A 26,641-nucleotide genomic window follows, 5' to 3' on the forward strand; every position below is an offset into this window, starting at 1 on the left:
ACTATGGAGGAATTCTGACCCACTCTACATCATTGGCTCATTGAGGTTTGTGGACATATTTATGCACATCTTTCTTAAAGTCCCACCACAGCATGTCAACCAGACTAAGGTCTGGATTTTGATTTCATCACTACAATACATTGTTTATTTTATTCTTTAGTTGTTCTGTTGCAAATTTGCTGGTGTATTAGGATCACAATTCTGCTAAAAGACCCAATTTTAATCAAATTTCTGCTGTCTGACAAATGGAATCGCAAGTACATAAGAGTTCATAGTCAACTCAATGATTCTCCAGGTCCTCGTGGTGTCCTTGGTAGCTGGTGGTATACAGTTTAAAGTTTTATTGCAATCCACCAATAAACACAAAGAAGTACTTTCTCAATTCCCATGGAAGTAGTAAAGCGAATGCATCTCCTTTGCATTTTGGTTTAGTTTTTATTAAATAATAACATCTGGGTTTGTGTTGACCTAATTAAGACTTGGTTAAAATGAGATTATTTTTAAGCTTATGTAAATCTTACTTTCATTTTCACATGAAAATAATCACACCTAAGGACTCAGAAATTTACATTCACTGACAGTGAAATGTTTTATTACTCTGTTCCTACTCATTCATTAGTTTTTTCACATGTTTATCTGTAGAGATTGTGGCTGTACCACTGATTCTGGTTTGTGAGCCTTTGTGTTAATCACACGGTTCCCAGAGAACAGATTATGTGACTGGGCTCCAAGCCTGTGAGATAGTAATGCAGTTTGGATGTGCCTGAATTTCCCTGTGTCCTTGTTAACGACGCTTCCATTTCACTGACGTTGGTGATAATGCAGTCGACTCATATGGTCTATTCATGCTTCAGATTTGTAAAACATAATGGTGGCGTTTTGACCATGAACAGCCTTAATCTCAGTCTGTTTAATCTGTCACCAGAGACATTACATGAAAGGAGGTGGGAAGGTGATAATGACTAGCTTTGAGATGAATGGAAGCTAATCTTGTGGGTTTGAAAGTGAGCAAAGAAGTTTTATATTTGTCTACGGAGTCCATTAATTCTCCATAAGATGATGATGCTGTGCTATAATCACCACGCTTACACCTTTCTGAGCAAAAGCCTTATCAGTCACTTACTTCTGTTGTTCCTGACTCCACTGTTTAACATTGCTTCAAATATACTTAAATATAAGAGTATCAGTGGAGTGAGTAGTTGTTTTGCCTTGATTGCCAGGTTGTGACTGTCAACATAAATCAGTTTTATTGAATCTACTGCACTGAAATAGTTTGTGAATCAGGGCGAAAGTGGAGAAGAAGCTGTAAAAAAACATTAGTGAATGACTAGAATAAGATGGAGTAAAGTAGGAGCAGAAGAGAGAAATTACTGTGGATAGACTCGTGAGAATAAAGCCACATTTAATGGGAGAAAAACTTACCTGTGACCTAAACTCTAAGGAACAAAAATATATCTAAGGTATGTTTGTCATATATATATATGAGGTTGGGGTAACTGTTTATATTTCAGGATAATCTGACTCTTTATCCCACCTTGAATGAGTTATCATATTAGTTGTTAAGTTTGGAGTGGTTTTTATGTCCCTGAACTATTTTAAATGTTGAAATTTCTTATATTCTGTCCTCACTTTTTTTTTAGTCTAACTGAATGTCCTCTATTATTTATGCACAATTTAAACTGATGATTCTGATTATATGTAAGGGTCAGTCTTTCATTTTGAATTTATTCTGTTTCAAAACAACAATAAATGAGAAGGGCACAACGTTTGAGCACCATTTAGTTCTGCGCTGGCAAGTTTTCCATTTTGTAGACATTGTTTTGTTTTCCATTCTTCTTTATAAGGCTTTTAATTTTGTAAGATATTTAGACTATGTAATTCTTATGTACTTGTACAGTAATTTTTTAATTATATTTAAATCAGGGTAGTAGTGGAGCCAGTTTAAAACCTCCTACGGCTCTTGAAATAATCCATTTTGAAAGCTGATGTATGTTTAATTTCTCTAGATATAATTTTATTCAGCATTTTTGTCAGAGTAATTTTTGCTTAAAGAAATAAATGGCATTTGAAATAAATGTTCATTTTCCACCATAAGTGAAATGTGCCTGCTTGACTTGCTGTAACACAAACCCAAAGCATGATCAACCAACTCCTGTGTTTCACAATTGGATATGTATTATTTTTAAATTCTACACCTCTTTTGTAAAAAAAATTAATAAAAAATAAATAAACAATAAACTTTTCTTATAAATTTAATTTTACATGATCAGTTGATAGGACTTGTTTCCAGACTACAGTGACACTGCCAGAGGGTATGCTTTCAGCAACATTGGTTTGTCTGTTCGCAATATAACATTAGGTAACAATCGTAACCCCGGTTCTATGAAAAAGGAGTGAGGTATCTTTCTAAGGGAAGTGCTCTCTGGCATGACCACAGAAGCTCCATTACCACCAAGTCTGTCAACAGACCAATCACATGCCTGGCACAGGGGCAGCTACCCCCTTCATTAGTACCTCCAGACCTCTGCAGGTAACTCTGCAGGTATGCCAAAGGGTATGTGTTTCGCCTGCTCATGCAAGAAGGGGAGTGCAGTTAGATACCTCACTCAGTTTTTAGAGAACCAGGGTTACAAAAGTAACCTAACATTCCCTGTCAAAGCCCATTCAGTATCTCACCATGGGAGACGTAGCCTATTCCCAGATTGCATGCTCCAAAGCGTAACTCCTCGACTCATACCATACCACCACACCCATCATCCATCATCAACCCACACACCCATCCCCAATGACTGGTATGGAGCTATGGGCTCAGGAGGTTGCAATCCTTTCAAAATTTGGAGAAAAACACAAACAAGAGGCACGCACAGAAAGAGCATGCAGCTCACCAATTAGTTTTGCTGATGTTAAAGCCAGCAAAAGAATAGCTTTAAGAGACAGTGTCTTTAAATCAATGAACTCTGGGCTTGAAAGCAGTCTTAAGAGAGCTTCCAATCTTACAGGCAAATCCCATGATGGTACTTAAGTCCTAATCATAGGCCACAGACTATGCGTGCCTTTCATAAATCTCCTTATTGGCACATGCTGACCAACAGGTGCATCACCAAAACCCGCATGGCAGACTGAAATAACTAAATAAACCTTAATGGTAGAAAAGGTTTTCCCATCATTCAACAAATCCTGCATGAAATATAACACATCTAAAACAGAACACTGAAAGGAGAGTATGTTCCTCTTATCACACCATCTCTGAAACACGCACCACGTGTTAATGTGTGAATGGCGCCCTGGCATTCTGAATCGTCTCAATCACATTCAAAGGGAGACCATTTCAATTCATCCTTTTACGTGCCAAGAGAGCTAATCGCTCAGGACGCAGGTGAAAAATCTGTGTGCCTAAATAAATAAATAAAAAGAAGATTAAAAAAAGGTCAGATCAGTGGAGGTGAGGGGCCATGGGATAGGGGAGCACAAGCTCAGCTCATGGAACATAGCTGAGGGGTAGAAGATGTTCCTCAGCCTTGTTCTATGGCACTTCAGGGCCCTTTAGTGCCTCCCAGAGGGCAAAGAGAAAAGCTATAGTGGAAGGAATGAATGATGTCTCAGTTGATTCTGCAGGCCTTGCTTTCACAGCGTGATCTGTAGATGTCTTTCAGGGAAGGGAAGTTTACTACCCTCTGGAAAGCAGCTCTGTCTGCTTCTGTGCAGTTCCCAACCCATGCTAAAAAGGAATATGTCAGTAGGCTCTCTATAGAACAGTGGTAGAAGGTTTTCAGCAGTTCAGGAGAGATGTTGTTCGTTCTCAAAATCCTCAAAATCTTTCCATTCTTTCCCTCATATGTTTCCTTTTCTATGGCACCATTTACTTCAAGAAAAAAGCCAGAGTTTAAAAATAAAACAGCTTCCTTTGTAACAGAGTATACAACTTATAAAGATTAGAAAAAACTTATTAAACTTAGTCATTACTGAAGGTCATTTACAAGGTGCTTTTTTTTTACAAACAAAAATCTTAAAATGCTGAAATCTTTTCTCATAACTATAATAATTATCCACAGTGTCTATAAATAAGAAATTTGGCTCAATGGAGGTATCTTCTGCAGCATTGCACATCATACAAAAAAGAGCACACTTGTCTAATGATTTATGGTCCTACTCATTAAATACATCACAGACATCCTGGATAACCTGATTCCTCCTTCTAAACACCACTGTTCTCATCTGCTGGCACACCGGAGGAAGAATCACATGGCGCCCTCTGATTCAGCACACTGTGAGGAAAGTCACACAAGCTTTTGACAACAATATTCAAACAAAAAAATCTGTGTTGACGTTAAAATTTGATAGTATTTCTTTTATGATGAACTTTGTGATAAAGAATGTGATATAGCATGGTCATTGTCATGGAGGGGGCTCTGCCTCAGCGTGTAGGTGAGAGCTGGACACATTGCCACCTGCAAGTCACCCACTGTTTTGCAGAGGAAAGTCATGACACCAGAGGTAAACCTGAATCCATTTGCATGCATATTTCTCGTGCTTCCACTGTAGGCTGATAAAGCATCCTTACATGCTTTTAGTACGATTAGTTATGACTTTAAATATTCCAGGTATTAGTAAGACAGAGTTTGTACTTTCTGGCTGTCAGAGCTTCACCTCCGTACCTGAGTGAGTACCTTGTGATGACATGTGCCGACACATCACAGGTATGCCTGTATACTTCAGCTACTTTTCATTTTTTGTATGATTAAATGTGTTGACGTGCCTGGGCTTTTGTGTGAACTCACACCTTAAGTATATCAGGTGACTTATAGAATTACCTGTCTTCCCATCAGCTTGTTGTGGTATGTAAGCTTTGTCTGAAAACTGGAAGAAAGTGGCTCCCCTCAGTCTTCTATTCCTCATATTATTCCTCATATTATTATTTTGCTGTTTGACCTTCAGCTGGGGACCAGCTGAATAAAACAAGTTTCTCTCTGACTCCACGCAAGTCGAGATGACCACTCTCTTACTTGCAAGTAATTCTTTATTCAATACTTCTCCTGTAAATAAACCTTATATACTTTTACTCATTCCAGACTCTTGGTAATTTTTCTACAACACCTTCTCCATTTTTCTACTTTTCTACTGCTTATCTGGCTATGGGTTGTGGGTGCAGTTGCCCAAGAAGTGAAGTCCAGACTTCCCTCTCCCCAGCTACATTTGCGAGCTTGTCCAGGTGGATCGATCACTCCCTACGTATATCTTAAATTATCTTAAACAATTTTCACAACAAATTTGCCACTTTCACTTTATAATGAAATGGTCTTTGTTTAAATGCATTAAGAGCGTAAAATATATGATGAAATAAAATTCCATGTTATACTTGGAAAAAAGAAAATGCTCTAAAATAATTGGTGGACAACATTGTTTTGCAGAAGGCCATAATGACTTAATTAAAGCAATTGAAGGACAACTGCAACCAAACGCAGCATGCTATTTGTTTCGGTCATGCTCTTAAAAATCCGCTTTAAGAGAACAACTCCAACGCCTTCACTTGTACAACAGCATGTGCTTAACCTTCTTTGCCGACTTGTGGATGCCTGACTGCTACGTAAAACAATACTATGCTTGAAAGACAGCTTCAGGACTTTTTCAGCCTTTTTTCAACAATGACTTTGTAGCATGTTGTTGCATGTCCACACTGCAATACTCAGCATGTCAAACATTCTGCCTGTCAAGTGACATTTGTACTATTTAGTTGTCATATGTTGGTTTAAAAATGTAACATTTAAAGATACCTTTTCATTGTTTTTTTTAAAAAAAAACATCCTTTTTTTTACTCTGGTGTTGCCACGACAACTGCTGTCCTCAATAACCTGGCAGAGATAATCTGATGCCTATTTTTAAGTATAAAACAAACAGAGCTTCCTACTGGGAAAATTGGGTTAAATGGCAGTACAGGCTTTGTTTTCACTTGTCTCCAGAATGATAAATGCTTTTTTTTTTCATTGACTTTTTCTTTTGATTTAAGTTGTTGAGTGGCAGATTGCCAGGAACCTCATACAAAATGCTTATTCCTGCAGGCCATATTTTTCAGTTATGTATACTTACACATAAATCCTGTTCACTCATTGTATTTCTGTTATTGCACCTTTCTTGAAGGTGAGTGCAACAGAAATAAAGTTAAATAAAAATTAACCAAATTCAAGCCTTTTAGATGCACAATTCTATGTTGTTGTTTTTTTAACAGAATATTGATGTCTTTGGATAAAGAAAAACATATTTTAGCTTTGCACAATATTATTAGGATGTCATATATCAGTACTGATTGATAAATACTTTAAAATTAAATATTTTCATGAGCTACGATGTGCATTTAAGCTCCAATGTGACTTGCTTGCTATCAGTTTCAGGATAAAAATTCAAAGTGGATCCTTAAGTCTCGTTCAAGATGGAGTTTGCAGTTTTGCTCAGAAATGTTTTATAAAAATATAAAAGTATCTTAGAAATGTGGGGATCTTGTTAGGACCTCATCTAGGGCCTTTCTATGTGGAGTTTCTATGTTATCCCTGTGCATGGGTGGGTGATCAGCATGAGGAGGAGGTGCCAGATTATTGTGGCTGCATGGGTCTTCCACATGCTACTGAGGTCCCTATGTGTTAAATTAATACATTTTTAATTAGCTAATATGCCTTCTTTCTTCAGACTTCAATAATCCAGTCCACTAAATTACATCAAACAAAAGTCAATAGCAGAATAAGCATATGTCATTGGCAGGTTTGGAGGAAAGTATGTGTCACTACTAAGTAAAGTCTTTCAAAGTATATTTAGTGAATAAGTCTCATGTCAAAAATGGCCTTGCTGTGTTTAATTATAACTGATTCATTAGAAAGCAGTTCAGCATTTCTGGCATTTAAACTGAGGTATCTAAGCATAGCATTTGTATGGTACACACTTAAGTCTTTACCGTATAAGGTTCTCTGTCCCACAGACTGGATTGACACAAGAACATGCATTCCATGCAAATGAGCATCCTATAGGCAAACTCTATGATTGGAGGACACAGGACTGAGGAATTTTCTTTGTTTAAACCCTATATAAGACAGAACGACACATAATGTCTTTAGGTCTTCGTTCTGGCTTTGGGACCTCCAGATTTTGCTGCAGAAATCTGTTTTGATGTCTGAACTTTTGTAATAAACTTCTTTTTATTATTCAAGTCAGCGTCCAGAGACGTTTTTGCCTGAAAGACAATTTTTCCACATCTGATCAAGACACATCAAATTAGTTATTAGTAATTACAACATTAAATGTCTGTCTATTGTTCTTCTTTTATCTAGTGCACACCGGCCTGGTTCTTTATTACGCTGAGCCATAGTGAGACAATTTTGTACGAACTGAGAATAAGATCAACCTCAGCATGGGCCATACAGCTTATTACAGGCTACCTCTAAAATCTGACTAATCCCCAGGTGCCATCCCGAGAGAAGACAATTAAATTTTAACAGCTATTCAGTGTAAATTGACTTTTATCTGGGTAAACCTCAGATGCTGAAGTGCAAGTGAATGCAGCATGTACTCTATATGTTGTTCAAGGCTACATCAACAGGACCATGTTCTTGATCATACTGCAGCATTCACACAGCATTATCTCACTAAGATATCCAGGATGCCTCCTGGACGCCTCCCTGGTGAGGTGTTCCGGGCACGTCCCACCGGAAAGAGGCCCCGAGGAAGACCTAGGACGCGCTGGACGGACTACATCTCTCGGCTGGCCTGGGAAAGCCTCGTGATTCCTCCAGATGAGCTGGTGAATGTGGCCGGGGAGAGGGAAGTCTGGGTTTCCCTGCTTAGGCAGCTGTGCCCGCGACCCGACTCCGGATAAGCAGCAGAAAATGGACGGACGGATGGATGCTTATAGTGTGGGCGTTAATATTTGGATGTTCAAAGTGCTTATATTTTATGAAGCGGTTATAAAAGTTGCCCTGCAATGGACTGGCGACCTGTCCAGGGTGTACCCTGCCTCTCGCCTTGCCGGGATAGGCTCCAGCTTGCCCGCAACCCTTAACTGGACTGAGCAGTAGAGAAAATGGATGGATGGACGGATGGATGGTTGTAAACGTCATAACATTGCAAGTTATGACAACTGCATAAAGTTCAAAACCTAAGAATGCTGAAGAAACACTGTTAAAACTTGTGATTTGGCCCAAAGCAAATTTTTCTTCATAAATAAAGTAGAAGTGTTTGTGATTAAGTGATTGAAGCCATATGCAGGATCATCTTAAGTAAACAATTGTTGAGGGAAAAACATTTCACTGGCCTTTTGTTTTTAAACATTTAACCTTATTTCTTGCATGACAAGACCATATGAGTTGTAATAACCAGTTATTTTCTACGATTTAGTCCCTTTCCTGAAATGTGTTATTTGCCACTCTCGATCTGTGGGCCTGCCTGTTCATCTGAAATGGTCTAGACCTGAGTCTGACCTTGCAGATAGATGCATAAAAAGATGAAACCCGCGGCTCAGGAGAGGCGGTCATCTGTCTATAAGTGTAAAGTTTTTTTCTTTTTTTCGTAACCTACAACAGCCCTGTAGAAGCCTGACACGCCTAATAGCTGATCCATCTGCTTCCTATGGAGAGCATCTTCCTCTTTTCTTAAAGGGGAGGGCATCCTTTTCACAAGGGGATTCGTAAATGTCCAATTGACCTGTGGTTGTAATTCGTTTTAGGAAGAGGTAGTTCTAATCTCATCTAGCAGGACATAATTTTTATAATAAATTTTCACCATGTAACCGTCACACAGACGCTTGCGTTGTGTCGTTTTGGAGAACAGCGAGTTCCCCTTAAAGCGGCGCAGACGTCCCCTTTAATTCAGACATCCACTCCGCCATGTATCCAGAATCGGCATAACACAACAGAGGGATCGTCTCCTTCTACACTCTCTGTCTTTCCTCTCCGTCTGCCGCGTCATTTACGAGTTTTTCTCCCCTTGCGATGCTCCGGGTCACTTTGGTGCTGCTTGCCCTGCTTTACTTCCTACTACCGGGCCCGAGTCAGGGATATTTCCCCGAGGAGCGCTGGAGCCCCGAGTCTCCGCTCCTCGCTCCTCGGGTTGTCATCGCTCTGGTCTGCCGCAACTCAGCGCACTCCCTGCCGCTGTTTCTGGGAACCATCGAGCGCCTCAACTACCCGAAGGACCGCATTGCGCTGTGGTGAGCGTCATCGTTAACTAAGCACTGTACCACACAGTAATTACAACAATTAACACAAGACTTTCGGTATAATGTCAAAACTTTTAAAGGTGTTTTAGGACGAAACTGCCAGTAAAGTAGGTCTTAATAAGAGTAATTTCCAACTCTCAAGTTGTAAAATTTATTTAGAAATATCTCCACGTGTTTGTGCTTGTGTACAAAATATGTCTGCGTTAAGTTTGTAAATTATATCGGAAAGGAAACTGTTGGAATTGACAAACAGCATGGCTCCACGGTCGCCGGGGTGGACCTAAGCGCAAGGAGAGCGATGCACGGGGGGAGGCATCCTCCAGCAGAGAAGTGCCCATGAAAAGTTCCATTCAGTCAGTCTTCAGTCTTTACTCATCGCCCCTCCGTTTTCTTCCCCCGACTTCTCCCTCCCTTTTTCTTCCCCTCCCTTTCCCCTTCCACATATCCGTCTTCAGGGCTCGACTGGGAGCAGAAAATATGTTGTAAAAAGTTTTTTTTTAAGCACCGAAGTGTCAAACTCATGCTTAGTTCAGCACTTTTTGTGAGGCTTCTTCCTCTTTTCACCCAGCCCCAGACTTCCAGAATGTTCCCGTTACTTTCCTGAGTTACTTCCTCTTCTTAGTTTGTTCTTTTGCCAGCAGATTTACCGTATTTGTAATGATTGAGTTAATCTTTCCATTATCAGCCACACCTGACAGACTAGCTCTCTTTACCCCCTTTCTTTTGTTCAGGGGACTGACTTAGAAAAATGGAACCAAAAAGCCTCAAGCAGAGTTATATTTAACGTGACAGCAGGGATCTGAATTTAAAGCCAGTATAATTAATTGATATAAATCGGATTGTTTGATCAGAGGGGATGCTGAGACTCCTTCTAATCTGAGGGAGCTTGAATGATGGATTCATAAATCCTTGTGTCTCTTTAAACAAACCATGCGGGATGCTAAACTTGAAATTCACATCTTGTGCTCAGCTCTAACCATGCCCTCTTGGCAAACTATTTTCACTTTGGTTGCTTTAATATACAACATGCTTTATATCCCCATTGATGGAAAAACTAATGTGAAAAAGTTTTAAAATGAAATGTAAAGACTAGTAGGCCACCTGCAGATACCTGCGGTGATTAGTGTGACAGGCTAAGATTAAATACCTGGCAAGCAGCAACATACACACACATGCATGCCGTCTGCCTAATAGTGGAGTGCTTGTGCTCTGCAGTGACGTGCAGAATAAATTTTATAAATTCTTAAATTATTTACCCATTCATTCCTCTTCTCAGCTCTATCCATTAGAAGTGCTACAATCCAAAATAATTACTCCCCCATTAACCATCTTCATTCACTACCCCTGACCATTCACAGCCTCTGAAGATATTTCTAACTGACGAGAGGTAGACAGACACAGAGAAAACTTGAGAGAAAAAGATGGATCGGTGAGTTGGTCACATGTAGGCGTTGAGATGGCACTGCTGTGCTAAATTACCTCAGAGTGCTGGGAAACAAACACCAGCAGCACGCTGAGTGTCACTCACTACATGGCAGGGTTAGAAGTGGATCCGTTTCTGTTATATTTACACATTCTTTCACTCGCTTGCTGGTCTGTGTTGCTGTTCGTCTATGAGACACTGGGATTTGTTGTGATAACACAGACAGCAGATGAATGTGGCTCCTGGCCTTCTCAAGCCCCCATTATGTCTGTGTTCTTGTCTGCTCACACCTGACTTTTTGTGATGCAAAACTAATGATAACAAGACCCTAAAAGTGATAAAAAGCCAGTGTAGTGCCGGGTCATAAATGTAACATTTAAAGTTAAATATACAACTTCAGTACTTTCTTTACCTTTAAAAGTTATGCCTTTTTTTATGTTTTTAACTTAAAAGTTGCAGTTTTTATATTCAGTGGCTGAAAGGGAAATTTTTATGTCCGCTGATACTAATTTGACGAAAATCATTGTAGACGACATTGCCGGACCCATCTAAAGCATAGAAAGAACTTGTCTGACCGCAGCAACACCGCAACAATTTTATGGGGACATTTTGTTCTCAAACTAAATGAAAAAGGAGAGCGCCCAGAAAAGATGAAATTGGAGCATTGACAGAGCTCTTGGGAAAAGTTTAGTAACTGGAATAGGTTTTATTCTAATTCCTATGTTAGACAAATTGAGGTCAGGCTACATGATTCAAGCTAAATCAAGCAAGCTAGTCTCTGAAGATGTGATACAAGCTAGAGTGGACGGATGATGAAGGATGAGTATGGTTAAACCCAGAGTCAGGTGCAATCAACGGCTCATTTGTAATCTTGATCAGGGCCGTCCAGCTGCTTCACTTCCACTTTTCTAAGTTCTCCCTTTTTCATTTCATCAACATTAGCTTACTTGTGAATATTTCCAAAATGGATTTTTGGCATTTATTTAAACATCAACATCTTGATGCTTCTTAAACACACCTACTCATTGAATGTTAATGGGTAGGTACATTATTCTACTTATGCGTTTCAAGCCCCTCTTCTGAAATTTATCTTGTAAATGTGCTAATTTAATATGTAGAGCTGTGTGATATTTTCAGTTTTGCTAGCCTAGCTGTTTGCTTTGGATTATATATTCTCCACTCCATCTACACTGAACCAGTGGATAGATGTGCAAAGAAAGCATAGCACCAAATAAATGCCACTAGTTCACCAGCTCCCAGTTCAAATTGATATACATTTTGCCTCATGCAGCATGTACCTGCTTTCCTAGTTATAATAGAATAAAAGCTTTAGAATGTGCCACCAGGCACAGCATTAAGACTTCTGTTCATCCATTTTCTTGCCACTTATCCGGGGTCGGGTTGTGGGGGCAGCTAAGCAAGGAAGCCCAGACTTCCCTCTCCTTGGCCACGTTTGCCAGCTGATCCTGGGGGATCCTGAGTCGTTCCTAGGACAGCCAAGGGCTAAAACTCTTAATGTGAAGTAGCATCGTCTTAATAAAAGCAGCATCAAGATCAACACTGGTCCTTGCATGTTGGACTGGTTCATACGTACTATGTTGCTGTTTTAATATCAAATCCCATACAGAGTGATAAAGATTTTATCTCTGCATTTATCCCTGAGTCAAATTAGACACGTTCTTTTCATATCGCCTCTGTTGTCTGTTATTCTCCCACAGGGTGGCGACAGATCACAACATAGATAACACCACAGCTATTCTAAGAGACTGGCTCGTCAAAGTGCAGAATTACTATCACTATGTGGAGTGGAGACCTGACGATGAACCCAGGTACTGTGTTCTGTGAGTGTGGGAATGTGGGATTGTACATGGGTGATGTGCACATTGTTTAATGGGTCTGTTTTTACATGTTTCAGTGCCTTTGAGGACGAGGTGGGCCCAAAGCACTGGAATAATCTCCGTTATGAGCATATAATGAAGCTCCGTCAGGCAGCACTAGACACTGCCCGCGAGATCTGGGCCGACTACTTCCTGGTACGTTATCATCCATTCAGCAGTAACATACGTATCCTCTTATTTCTTGCTCTTGAGTTATGTGTGTTAGGAGATGTCTGTGCTAATTGTTGTAAGCTGAGTCATGGCTCTAAACTCCTCTGTCTCTTATTTGATACCGATACCTGCTGACTGCCAACTCAAGGAAATTGGATGAAAATGACACTTTTGTTATCTTATAAATTTGACTTAACTGTGTTAGCCTAACTGCGGTACAGTGTTTCTCTGTATTCATCACACCATTCCCAGGCAATGTAAATGTATAAGTTATAGTCTCAACATGGCCTTTTTTACTTTAAATAATACTTAAGAGATCATTTCTAAGAAATATGCCATCATATCTCTCTTCTTCATTAGTAACTTATGTATCTTTTGAAATATTTTCTTAAATTTTACTGAATTGAAAGTACTGCCACACGGTTTAATGCTGCTGCAGAACAGCTGCAGTCACATCCATACATGTCCAGACTTGATCTTTGACCCTTTTGGTTATAAAACACCATTTTAACCTGTTAAGACCTTCTGGGGACTTTTTTTCATTTAGTTTATAAAATCTTGTGTTAGGGTGGAAACTTGTTTTGTGAAGAAAACTTGATACTTAACCAACAAAATTCTACTAACTTCAATCTTGGGTTCAAGTGGATATTTGGGACAAAGGAGACCCCTGTACCAGTTTCCTAAATATTCCATTTTCAAGAGTTTAGTTTGAACAGATGTGACAGATGTGAGTTCGTCTCCTGCCATGACTTTTGCTCGTAGGAAGGCATAAAAGCAGCATGTGCAAGATGATTAGGAAATTAGACTCCATTCACACTGCAGCTTAAGGTCTGATTTTTTTGTCCATATGTGACTTATATCAGATTTGTTAAAAGACAGTTTATTGACATGCTTTACACCACCATTTCTGTATTGGATAATAACATACTGAACACATAAAGATGTAATTGGCCTATTCTTCTAAATCTCTAGTGTATTTGAAATGTAGATCTTCATACATTTATGTAGAAATTTTCAGCCGATGTTGCTGATGCTTGAAGGCATGTTCACACATGGCAGGCTTGAAACCGCAGAGCCTTTTCCACTCAACACGACCAGTCTTAATTTAACCCTGGGGGTAAGTATCAAAATAGTTTCCACATGTTTTCCAGGACCTGATGCTTCCTAACTCAACACTGCATCTTGAAATGAAATAAAATAACAAATATTTTATCCCAGAGGGAAATTTCAGTGTTGTAATAGTTTTTTTTTTTTTTTTTTTTTGTAATAAAAATAATACTTAGTTATTATTCTGGGTGATGACTGTTGGCAGGGTTAAGGTTGAAGAAGTCTCTCACTGTTGTTTCTTCACTGTATTATGTAGAGGATGTGAGGAATCTTTCACTACTTTCAGCACCTTGTGCATCATTCTTGTTCTATCCTCAGCACAGAACCAGCTTTTTCTCAGTTTCTTAATCAAATGGTCAGTGTTATATGCTCCACCTGTACAGTGATGGATCTGTTTTATTTTGACTTAAATATACTAAGTAATACTTATAGGCCTGCATATATAATCACAAAGATAAAGAGGAAATACTTGAGTATCAGAGAAAACATGTTAGAGCTGAAGAAAATCTTAAGAGTACAGCTGTTGTTCTCAGCTGGCACAAAAACGCCCACCAAACCCAACAAACATAATTTTTGGCATTCACTGTTGGAGAATCTCTAAACATGGAAAAGCACTTATCCAAAACATAGAAGAGGGGGTGGGGGTGACCTTATGGTTAAATGGATGGACTGCATTTTATCGCTTGGACTAAAATCCCCTTAGCAGCTGTTTGACTTCCAGCCGGCTGGACCTACACTGCCTATCATTTCCTGGCTCTAAATATCCCACAGTTCCTATCTACTGCATCCTCTCACACAGGAAAAATACCAACAAAGACACTAGTAGAAATAACACAGTGGATTGTAGAAGAACCTACCAGAACAAAAACAAAACACCCCCCCTTTCCCGTGCAGTTTCTAAGGCTTGTTTAAAACCATACACTGTGAGAAGAGAAGGTCTAAGAATCGGTCATTTAGTGGCAGTGAGGGACACGTTGTGCATGCTTACACCATAGTCAATATTTGGCCATCCTCTCCCGTCTCCAGGTGGTTGACTGTGACAACCTGCTCACCAATCCGGATGTGTTGTGGAAGCTGATGAAGGAGAACAAGACCATTGCAGCTCCCATGCTGGAATCCAGAGCTGCATATTCCAACTTCTGGTGTGGCATGACTTCACAGGTAGCAGAGATTTCTTTTCAATCTGTATATCAGACACAGTCTCTTCACATCTTTCTCACCACATGCACATGTTGGATGTGGTGTAGCTTACACAGCATGGTTGTGGTAGAAAGGCTTTGCTGATAGTTTTGCTTTTTAACACTTACGATGGTCAGAAGGCAAACAGAGGTACTTTGTTATAATGCAGTAATAATATTTTACAGTATTACTAACAGTTAGTGATGACTTCAAGGTTAGTAACTTTAATCAGTTTTAAATTCCAAGCATAGACTGAAAGCGATGGCATACAAAGTGGCTACTTTAAATGTTTCTTTACATTCTTTTCATTAGCATTGTGTTTTTCTCATCAACACAAAGACTTCAAACAGGTTGCAGAGATGATGTATCACAGGGTTTCTAGAGACACTCCACATGACAGATTAATGACTGATTTTCTTGTGCTTTAAAATCTTTTGAGAAGTGGGAGGAGAATGTGGTTGCAAATGAGATGGTGGACCATAACCACCACGACACATGTTTCATGCTTCCTTCAGACTGTCCACCCAGTTTTCTTTTTTTTCTATTTCCTTTCACATGTTCATATTGCACCAGATTTCATCACAGACATGCAACCAGGTTGTCCAGCAAAATTTTCTTAACAGTTTCTTTGAATCTGATATTAAATTAGATACAACACTAACTAATAGGGATAATTTTTGCCATTAGAGCTTCTAACTCAAAAACAATACCCACAATCATTGGCAAAGTTTGTTTACAGTGGCTTGGTGGAGGTCTGAGCCCTCTGAGAGCTTCTAGTTCACATTTGATTAACTTTTTTTTGCCTCTTTGACAATTAACTTTCTGTATGTAATCGGTTAGTTATGATTTGTGGGTAAATTCATTGTCCTTTTTTTGCTTTTGTTTTTAAACTGATTATTAGCTGTTTTGTAAATGAAGGGTATTGAATTGGTCTAGTACTGTCTTTGGATTTCTCTATAAAATCCTCTTTATAGACTGGATGAAAAATGGAAATCAGTATTAGGTTGGAATACAGTTTCCATTTTAATTTAGTTTTGTTGAATAAATTTCCTTTTATTTTCATAACATGGAGAAATATCCTGGAAGTAAATTTGCTTGGGAGGAAATTACATTTATGCAATAAGTCACTAGAAAGAAGAAATGAATCAATTTGAGACTGAAGGAAAGAGGTTTTGGTATGTTAGCTGAACTTGGTGTACTTTTCCTTCTTTAATTACTGAGCAGGTTCTTCGTGCGCTGGCAAATTAATTTATGATTAAAGTAAGCAATTTGTTTTGTCTCAGAAACATTGATGCAATATCCAGCGCTGATGAAGCTTCATGACTACACAGTCATTACGTTTAATTTGGTCTGTTTTCTCAGCATGTTGACGCTGATTTTACTGAACATATTTGCTCTTAGGCTTCATGATTTAATTGGGTGAATATAAAACATGATTAAAAAATAAATGCAAGATTTTGAATCACAAAAGATGTTTGTGATCAATGTCTGTTCAGCAAGATGCCTTTTAAGTTCTTGTATTTTCTTATTTTCAAAACAGAAAAGAAAAGAAAAGTCGTATTTTATCTGACACAAAACGCACCAGAGAGACAGATCTATTAATTTTTTGTCATTTTCGTCCCCTGACTGGAACAATTTTGTGCTTCAGGGTTACTACAAGCGTACACCAGCCTACATGCCCATCCGCAGGCGGGAACGTCGTGGCTGTTTTGCTGTACCGATGGTTCACTCTACCTACCTGGTGGATCTAAGGAAAGAGGCCTCTCGTAAGCTGGCTTTTTACCCACCGCACCCAGAATACAGTTGGGCTCTGGATGATGTCATTATCTTTGCCTACTCAGCTCGCATGGCAGGTAGGAAAAATTTCAAGAGGCTCTTCATGTTGAGGACCCGTAAAGTTGGTTCAATGTGTAAGACTGTTTGTCCTTCCTCCCCTCAGATGTGCAGATGTATGTGTGCAACAAAGAAATCTACGGTTACTTTCCAGTTCCAATGCGTGCTCATGCTACCTTTCAGGATGAGGCAGAGAGCTTTATGCACACCCACCTGGAGATCATGGGTGAGTTTTAGGAAATGGGAGTGGATTTAATCATATTAGATGCAAATTTAATAATTTTTGATGGACAAAACTAGATGTGTCCTGACTGGTTTCCAGATTTCCGTATACGTGCTGTATATGTGCTATAATAAATATAATTTATTTAAATTCTAAATTTAATAGACCTTTTAATAAAATAACATTGGTACCGGTCGATCTACGCTCCTACCCTCATCATTCTCTAAAGTCGCCGGTTACACCAGAAAACGCCTCTAGATTTATCGATAGTCGATTTCTATCAAATAGAGTCACTAAAGGGGTCTGAAAACTTGCTAAATATAGCACCAGAGTTGCTAATTTTTAGCCGAGCTCTGAGGTGTGCACCAGTCTTATCAGTGTACCAGGAACTCTTGCACTGGCAAAAGGTTCCGCGTAGTTTTGAATTCAAACTGTAATTAAATGCGTTAATTTTTTTGTTAATAATTAATCGTAATTGCCACGTCCAAGTCCCATCCCTAGTTTTTACACACACAGACCTATAATAAATCAGGCCCTCTGTGTACTCTGTGATTCAGTACTTTGAAGAACATTAAGGAGCACTGAAAGATGTTGTTTGTCTCTGATTAGCAGCTGTCTTAAACATTTTCAGATTGTGAGTAATGTTTCTTACTGTAAAATTATGAAATTAATTGTTTGGAAATTGACTAATAGCTCATCTCATATTGAGATCATTGCTAATGTTTTCCCATCTTGGACTTACATCTGTGTACTGCTTCTCTCAGCTCCTGCAGATGCATATCCACACGTTTTAACTATTTGTTGCCACTCGGAGGAAGTCATCAATAACTTCTGAAACAATCTGAGCTGTGAGTTGCTCTTGGCTGCGTTGGTGCTATAGTGCTGGTACTAAGTTTTGCTCAGTTGTAGAAAACACAGAATCTGAAGTGAACAAAGATTTGTTTTGTGACCGTAGAGATATATTATGAAGACTGTTGAGTGCTACTATCGATTATTTATCGTTTTTGATGCTTTCTCTTCTTGGTTATGAAATGCTTTGTTAGGTTTTTGAGGAGTGCATGTCTGCTATCTCTATAAAGGTATAAAATGCCTCACACTGCTTCTGGCTTAGATTTTGTATAATAGATGATGACACAGTATATTACATGTCTACCTATGACAATCAACAAAACCTTTTTTTCCCCTTTTAAGATGTCAATAGATAAAAACCTCTTCATAAAAAGGAACATTAAAAGAAACCTTGTGTACAAAATGGATATAACCTTTACATAAAAAAATGCTTAATTTTTGTGAGATCCCAGGAGACCCACCAGAGGTTGCACAATCCAGGAAACTGCAGGGGTTCTGGGGAGAACCCCTGCAGTTTCCTAGACCACATTTTGGGAACCCCTGTTCTGACACATTAGTAATTCTCTTTGTAACTTTCCCCGTTTTCTTCCACAGTGAAATATCCACCGTTGGAGCCCTCCAGCTTCCTGTTTCTTTCTGCCAAGCAGCCTGACAAGCTGGGCTTTGATGAGGTACACAACACACACTCTCACATACTCACAAGCAGAGACTAAAACCTGGGCGTGTGTGTGAAGTTTTGTGTTTGTGTGCACTCAGGTTTTTATGATAAATCTGGTGCGGAGAACTGAGCGTTATAATCGAATGAAAAGAAGCCTGTATGAGCAGGAGCTCAGCTGTAAGGTTGTTGAAGCTGTTGATGGCAAGTACGTCTCATCTTCTTCCTCCTCTGTTGCCTATGTCTTCCTAATATGTTCTTCTCTAACATGTGGTGTCGATAAATGAAGGGAAGCAAGGCTGAGACGACCAGGTGAAAAGATGCAGGTTGCATGCTGTCATTTAAAGATGTCCTGAAACATTTTGATTCAGCTCACATGCAAGTTAATTGCGTAGTTAAATATCAGCTCATTAGGAATTATACTATATTTAAAGTATTTTGATTCACATCCTCTCTAACCTGAATTCATAACTGTCCTAAAAACTACATGGTTTGTGATTTATTTGTTTTTAAATGTTTATGCAGCCCTTTGCTTCCCATCTTTGTGGACACTATATACATACAACTTATTGATTTCTTCTCTAATATCTTTGTTCATTCCCTCCCAGAGCTCTGAATACTTCTGATATACAGACTATGGGGATTAAGATGCTGCCAGGATACAAAGACCCTTATCATGGTCGACCTCTCACCAAGGGTGAACTGGGTTGTTTTCTCTCACATCACAACGTCTGGAAAGAGGTGAGACACTTTGGACATGTGGCAGATAATATAAACTGTTGAGACAAAGTGACTTGTGAATTACGTTTTTTCCTGATGTTGTATATATACAAAAAGTTAAAGAAAAATGTCTATATGTCTATTTGCTTACAATTTACATCAACATCCTCTCAGAAATGAAAACAGTTTTCTTTGACATTTTCCTGCTTTATTTCGACAGAACAGTTATAATGTTGTAAACTAACCACCATCAGCCATGAGGTTGTCCTATAAGGATAGTTTTGCATATCTGTCTTAAAAACTATTTCTGTAATAACTACTGATTATTTTTCAAGAACTAGAACAGAACCTGATTAAACCTTTAATAATATACCTCTTTAAATTTTCACCGCTGCTGTTCAGACGCTTAGCAGGTTTGCATCGTTGGTTTCTGCTGTGTCTTAAATTGTGCAGTAAGCAAACAGATCCAACACGCACGTTGATGATCTCCACAAGATGATAGCTGGGTCTATTGCTTTGACTTAGAGACCAAGCAGCAGTCTTCGGTGAAGAAGCCTTGTTAATATAACAGTGTGTAACAATTACTGGTATTTAGCAGTCATGATGGACATAGTGTCCAGCTTGCATGCCCCCTGAGCTACCTGCCAGCATCACTCCACAGGTCTGCATCAGAAATTTTCATTTGAGGAAAACCACACTGGTGTTTATGCTTGTTTTCTGCCTTCGCTTATTCCAAATTTGCTTCACCTTTCTTTGATGATTTCAGTTCAGTTTATTATCACTTTCATTACACACCTGCAGCATATGAGGAAACGTAATACTGTTCTCCGTTTCATCAGTGCTTAGTACAAACACACATTCTACAAACTCATTAAAAAACTGTGACAGATTTAAACACAATGGCAGATTTAAAAAACATTGATAGTGTTAAACACTGGGAGATGAAAAGCACTGTAGTTTCTAGTTTAAAAGCAGCATAGGTGTAATAATGTGCTGGATATGTTCTTAAAGTGCTCAGTCAGGACAGAAGAAAAAGTGCATGTGAGGGTGATTCATGCATTTTTGCATGACTTATAAAGCATTATCCTTAAATTCTCAAATGTGTACTCTCAGTCTTTTCATAAAACAGCATCAACAACTACTGATTCCTCCACTTTCTAACTCTGCCACCCCCCGAGCAGCACTCTATATGTACCTTTCACGTAAATAACATTGCAGAAATGGGTATAAATCATTAATTCTAAGGTAAGTAATCATATTTTATTTAGCAACATTATTAAATTGAAATTGAAATCTAGCAAACTTTTCTTGGCGGTCTTTGTTATTATATGGTGTAATTTTAATTCAGAAGTTCAGTTTCTTTGACATTTACCAGAATGTACACTGTGAATTTTTGGGTCAAAGCTCTGCTGCAGTGTCCTGAATCATTTGTGAAAGAGTATGAAGTACAATTGAACTGAAATGTCACACATGCCATCATGCAAATTTGTGTCAACTTGCACTTAAAAACAATCAAATCAATTGGCTGAACCAACACAGCTGACTCACCGCCTGCCCTACTTTCCACATGTGGCTCAGTGCAATTTCCTCTTTTTTTTTTTTTTTTTTGCCAATTTAAATTCAAATCAAGGATTTGCTTAAGTTAAATTAAAAAATAAAATAAAAAAAAAAGGATTTGCTTAAGTTGGCACAAAATACACATTTAAAATGCCATTGATGCCAGTAAATAATTTATTAGACATTACACTAATTGCTACACTTTCGCACACTTTAGATTATAATGTATGATCCGGATCATCTGCATCTCACCACCACTGTAATGCTCTAAATCCTTTGTGTGTGTGTGTGCGTGCGTGCATGCACATGTGTGTGCATGTCTGTGTGTATTTAGATAATTGAGCGTCGTCTACAGACCTCCCTGGTCCTTGAAGATGATCTTCGCTTTGAGGTGTTCTTTAAACGCCGTCTCCAGGCGCTGCTGCAGGAGGTGACGACACACAAGCTGGACTGGGATCTCATGTGAGTGTAGCTTCAATGAACAGAGGAAAAACAGAGTTTAGTAAACAAAGAGGATTATCATCATCCCCTACAGTGGCATCCATCCATCTGTCGCATGCAATATTTCAACTGCCACCAATCAGATGTCGAAATCGTTTGTGGAATAATGCATCTTAACATTCAACTACTGAGAACTGTCCCGCTGCAGTTTTCCAGAAAATTTACGTTAAAATTGTTAGCAAGCTGAGAGTAGCTTAAAATGAGCACATCAGCTGTAGTGTAGTTTTTATTTGTTCTAGATTAATCTAACCTGTGAACTGCACTGAACCACAAATTTAAATCAAACTTGTATTTGTTATATATTGACAGGAAATGTGGAAATGGTTGAAACACAGAGGAAATTTGACACAGAGGAAACATTTGATACAACCATCCTTGTTTTCCAACAAAGCCTGAACACAACTTCTCCAGGCTTCTTGAAGGATATTTCAAAGCTCTTCTTTGGATGTTGCTGCCTTCTGTTCTGTTCTTTGTTACAATGATCCCACGCTGCTTCAGTAATGTTGATGTCTGGATTCCAGGGAGAATTCATCACTTCACTGGAACTGTTGCCACTGATTTTCAGTCCAATTCTTGTGTTATTTGGCATACTGTGGCCTTTTCTCCCTGTTTCCCTTTCATAAGAATAGTCCCTTAACAGCCACCCCTCAGTGAAAACCATTTTCTGTTGAGGCTTCAGGAAACAGTAACTGGATTAAATGAAGGTCCAGATGCACCTCTCATTTCTGTGTCAGGTTTTTGCTGTTTTTTTTGTTTTTTTTTTCTTAAGGACATCACTTTCAGATGCTCCTCATGTGTTGTAGGTAGTGTTTTTTCTTTCATTTGGCATTCTCCATTGATGCAACTTAATTAACTTTGTCTCAGTTATGGGTTGGTCATAACAAAGTACGTAAATATACAATTTAAATTTGGTTCATTGCTGAGCTGTCTGTAATGTGCACACAGCATTGGTTAAGTACTGTTTTATGCTTGGATGGTTCATAGGTCAGTGTTCTCTGAAAATGGTCTGATACTAGCACCGACTTTTTCTCATAATACTGTAAATAGGAACAACATTTTTAAAGGGGTTCAAATATTTCTTGTTACAAAATGTTTGGGATATAATCAGTTATTAAAGTTTGATACTGACTGGCTTGAGTAAAGGAGAGAAATCTTTTGTGGAAGCTCATTTTCATTGTTGCTCATTTGAAGGTTCATGCATTTGTAACATTTGTTTTACTCTGTTTGCATTGATCAGGTGTAAGTTTGTCTCACATTTCTAATACGTAAACTTGTCAAGAAAATATGCATCAGGTTATTTATGTGTAACACTAACTTCAGTCATGATAACCTTCAAGGTCTGATCTCTTGGATCTGGCCTTGAAAGTTCTGGGACTTTTCAAGTTATTCAAATCATGATACATACATTTTTCACACAGTTATTAAAAGAGGATTTACTGCATTTTTTTCCACAACATTATAAAAGTAGGTGGTGAAATGAATTTGACATGATGCAACTTGGATTCTGGGTTCTTCACAGCTGAACTTACATACCAGATGTTGTAATTTTTAACAAAAAGTTGTTTCTTTGTTTTATCCCATTTTAATTTTTTTTTTTCAGTTACATTGGACGGAAACGGATGCAAATTGACCACCCAGAAAAATCTGTACCAAACGTCAACAATCTGGTCGAGGCAGACTACTCCTACTGGACACTTGGCTACATGCTGTCGTTACAAGGAGCCAAAAAGCTCCTCCAGGCTGAGCCTCTGAGAAAGATTCTTCCTCTTGATGAGTTCCTCCCTGTGATGTACAACAAACATCCAATGTGAGTATAACCCATCCTCTCTCTGGCCCTCTTCTTAGTCTCACCTCATTGATTCCTGTTCTGTGGTGCTCTACTCGATATAATTACATCCCCTTTCCTATCCTTATCAGTTCAGAGTACATGGACCACTTTGAGCATCGGGATCTACGTGCATTTTCTGCTGAGCCACTTCTGGTGTATCCAACCCATTACACAGGAGACCCGGGCTACATCAGTGACACAGAAACTTCTGTGGTCTGGGACAACGACTCAGTCAAAACTGACTGGGATCGAGCCAAGTCAAGGAAGACTCAGGAGCAGGGAGAGCTGAGCTTCAAGGCCCAAAACTCAGACGTGCTGCAGTCAAAACTGGAGAACTGGAGTGCACGGGACGAGCTGTGATGAAGAAACAAAGACATGAAGAGAAGTAGAAGATACTGAACTCTGACATGCAGAGATAAAGGAGATGAAACAAAGCTTTGATAGAGGGAGGGAATGGGAAAACATGGAGGTAACAGAAATTGGGAGATAAAGGCAGTAGAGGCAGAATTAATGGACACTGAGTTGATGAGGAGAACAAATGCCTTTCCTTGTTAGTTTCTCGCTCCTCTATTCAATCTTTCTGTTGAGAGATAAGATGTAGTGTAAACTCTTGAAGAGTCAGCCAGCAGCTTTAGTTTTATTTATTGCATTTAACACACATGCCTTGTACACAATCTGATCCAATAACAGTTTCTTTTCCTTAATGAATGTTTTCCAAAGTCATGCCATGATGTACAGTACAAGTCAAAGGTTTGGACACACTTTCCCATTAAATCTAATGGAGAAATGGGTCCAAACTTTTGACTGGTAGTGCATATCATGTTTTTTTTGCAATAAAATAAATAAAATTGGAAGAAAATTGGATCATAGTTTCACATGTTAAAAATGTTTCAGACGACTTCAATCAGAATTTGTACCTCCTAGTTTCACAGAACCAGATCTCTCCATTATCCTAAGTGAAAATCTGCAGTATGTTGAGTTAAAATTTGTTCCTTTTTAAACACATATAACATATTTTTACTGACTCTTGGAAGAAACCAGAATCCTTAAAGTACTGCCTTTGTTTTTTTTGTTTTTTTTCACTGCACTCTGTGGCTTCTCAGCTGTTTGGCTTGTGACTCTTTTGCATGTCCATTTATGGTGGTTGGTTCTCCCAATAAGAGATTCATTTTTAGATGAAAGCAAAGAATAAAGGCATCATTTTTTGCGGAGGAAAATATGTTATGATGTTTCTGTCAAATCATCTTGTGAGACTGAAGATTTATCTACCAATGTTTTCTTTTTCTTATCCTTTTGCTTAGTGTAGTTCCAAGTAGCCTGTGTGTTGTTCACAATACCTAATGTCATTTATTATATTTTATTTTCTTTAAAGGTGTCTGTTTTCTCTTTTGTTAACATGACTACCAAGCAGAAGAATTGATTTAGTGTTTCATGATTCAGTTTTAATCCAAACTAGTAATCTTTGCATGTTCTTTGTTGAAACAAATGTATATTTTTAGAAACTTGTTTTTTTTCTCCTGTCTTTGTAAGTCTTTTGTTTATTTTGTTTTTATTTTTAACAAAAGGGAAGTAAAACTTGATTATAAAACTGACTGACATTGTTTCCTGCTGAACTGTTTGAGCATCGGCACCTCAAAACTTGACCCTAAGTGTAAGTCAGCACTCTGATTTTGGGTTCATGTCTTGCTGAAGCAGCTAGACATCTTAAAATATCTCTATTGACTCCTGTGTGACCACGCTGCAGTTTTATTTTAGCACAAATGAGAACATCCCACAGTGCAACAGAGACTTCTTTTAATTACAGCCTGCTGGTGTCTGTAATTACATAATGGTCAGTTTGAGCTTCAGCAGGACATGATTGCTCCTCCTCACTCACTGTTTTAATAATCAACCTTTAAACCACCAGTAAAACAAGCCCGTGTTCCCCAGTTTCATAATGTCTAATTAGGGGTTCGCAATTAAATTACAGAGAAAAAGTTATTACACAAAGAAACGATGTCTTCATCAAGTATGTGTATTCAACAGAAATGAGCATACTGCTGTGTCACTGTGTGTGTGCAGCTGCATGAATCAAAACTGCATCACCGTACAAAGATTGCATTACCTCTAAGCTGAACAGCAGGGTAAATGTAAAGTTCAAAACTGCCTGTTTAGGTTTACTGTAGTGAAAATGCAGGCCTCCACAGTATATCAACAGTGTGTTCTTTGGTATTCAGGAAACACATTTGGCCTAATAGTTCTGCTTTTTTTTCTTTAGAAATACTTGTGTGATTTGTTTTGGAAGTGTTCTTTGGATTATTGTCATGAAAAGATTGCAGGCGTGGACGGTAATCAGAACAAAGAGGCCCACTCACAAGCAAGGAAATAGTCACAGAAAATAAAATTCTCTCTACTTTCACCAGTGCCGTATTTGAAACACTTACCTGTCTGTTTTGAGTTTTTTCTTTATTTATTTGGGTGCATTTCATAGCGTTTATAGGAAGCTGAATGAAACTAACCGATCAGGGCATGGGCAAAGATGTGAGGATGCCCCAGAGTGTCTGCCACTGAGATGTAGATCATTCAGACTGTAGATTGTGATGTGGGGTCCACGTGTATGCTTCCAACAGATGGTGTCAGATCTCATCAGATTGGTGTCTGGTTGAGTTGGACACTGATGAACACCTCACACTCTTTCTCATGTTCTTTTAGCTTTTCCTGAGCAGTTTTTCATGTGGCCCACTGCATCCTGATAATGGAGTCTGCTGCTGTCGGAGAGGGCTGGGGTGTGACTGGTCAGTGAAAATGTTCAGACAGGTGTCAAAATAACATCCATGATGTAATTTAGATTCATTTATTATTTAAAGGTTTGGTGTGAATGATGTGACATTTGAACAGTACAAATTGCAAGTTGCTACTAATGGAGTTACGCCCACCTACTCACAAATTACAATCACAACTCACAAAACACAACAGAAGGGGAAGAAGAGAGACCTGCTGGGTAAACTGCTTGCTCTACGATAATGTTAAATGATGAATTTTGAATTGAGGATGGTGGAAAGGTTTTTTATTTGATTTCCTGTTAACTCATTACATCACCACTCCAAAATCTTCTTTTCAGGATCTTTAAAAGACTTTTACCTTTCTAACATCCCTACAGGCAACACATAGAAAGTTTTATTGTTCTTTCAGACCAATACTTTATCATTTCTTAATCACATCACAAACAGGATTGTACCTGAATATACTATGTTATGTTCATCTGCTCTCCTGTTTTATGAGTGTCAATTATACTAATATTTTAGAGAGCTGATCAGCTTACATAACAACCCCAGGCGACTGATAATTGGGAAAAGACTCAGAATCAGCGTAATTATAAATCTTTGAAAATTGCATTAGTATTTAGCATTTCCCAACACTGATCCTTGGTGAGCTGTAGTCCTGACAAATCCAGTTTATACAGTTATGTCTGGGCTCTAACCTCAAAACCTTTGATTTTTATACTCATTTTCTGTTTCTATTTTGATCTAAAATTATACCACA

The 26,641-nt window shown here is 38.6% G+C and overlaps 1 protein-coding gene across 1 annotated transcript; it reads left to right on the forward strand.

The window, feature by feature from the left end:
- The first annotated feature begins 8,634 nt into the window (after positions 1 to 8,634).
- LOC121637854 (procollagen galactosyltransferase 1-like) lies at positions 8,635 to 24,711 on the forward strand. Its single transcript, XM_041982183.1, has 12 exons — positions 8,635 to 9,187; positions 12,338 to 12,448; positions 12,535 to 12,652; positions 14,801 to 14,935; positions 16,602 to 16,806; positions 16,893 to 17,012; positions 18,453 to 18,529; positions 18,615 to 18,721; positions 19,122 to 19,254; positions 21,125 to 21,252; positions 22,892 to 23,098; positions 23,209 to 24,711. Exons 1-12 carry the CDS (start codon positions 8,970 to 8,972, stop codon positions 23,477 to 23,479), a joined length of 1,830 nt encoding a protein of 609 aa, XP_041838117.1. The 5' UTR covers positions 8,635 to 8,969; the 3' UTR covers positions 23,480 to 24,711.
- Positions 24,712 to 26,641: the final 1,930 nt, after the last annotated feature.

The sequence above is a fragment of the Melanotaenia boesemani genome, chromosome 4 (assembly GCF_017639745.1).
Source record: "Melanotaenia boesemani isolate fMelBoe1 chromosome 4, fMelBoe1.pri, whole genome shotgun sequence".
Lineage (NCBI taxonomy): Eukaryota > Metazoa > Chordata > Actinopteri > Atheriniformes > Melanotaeniidae > Melanotaenia > Melanotaenia boesemani.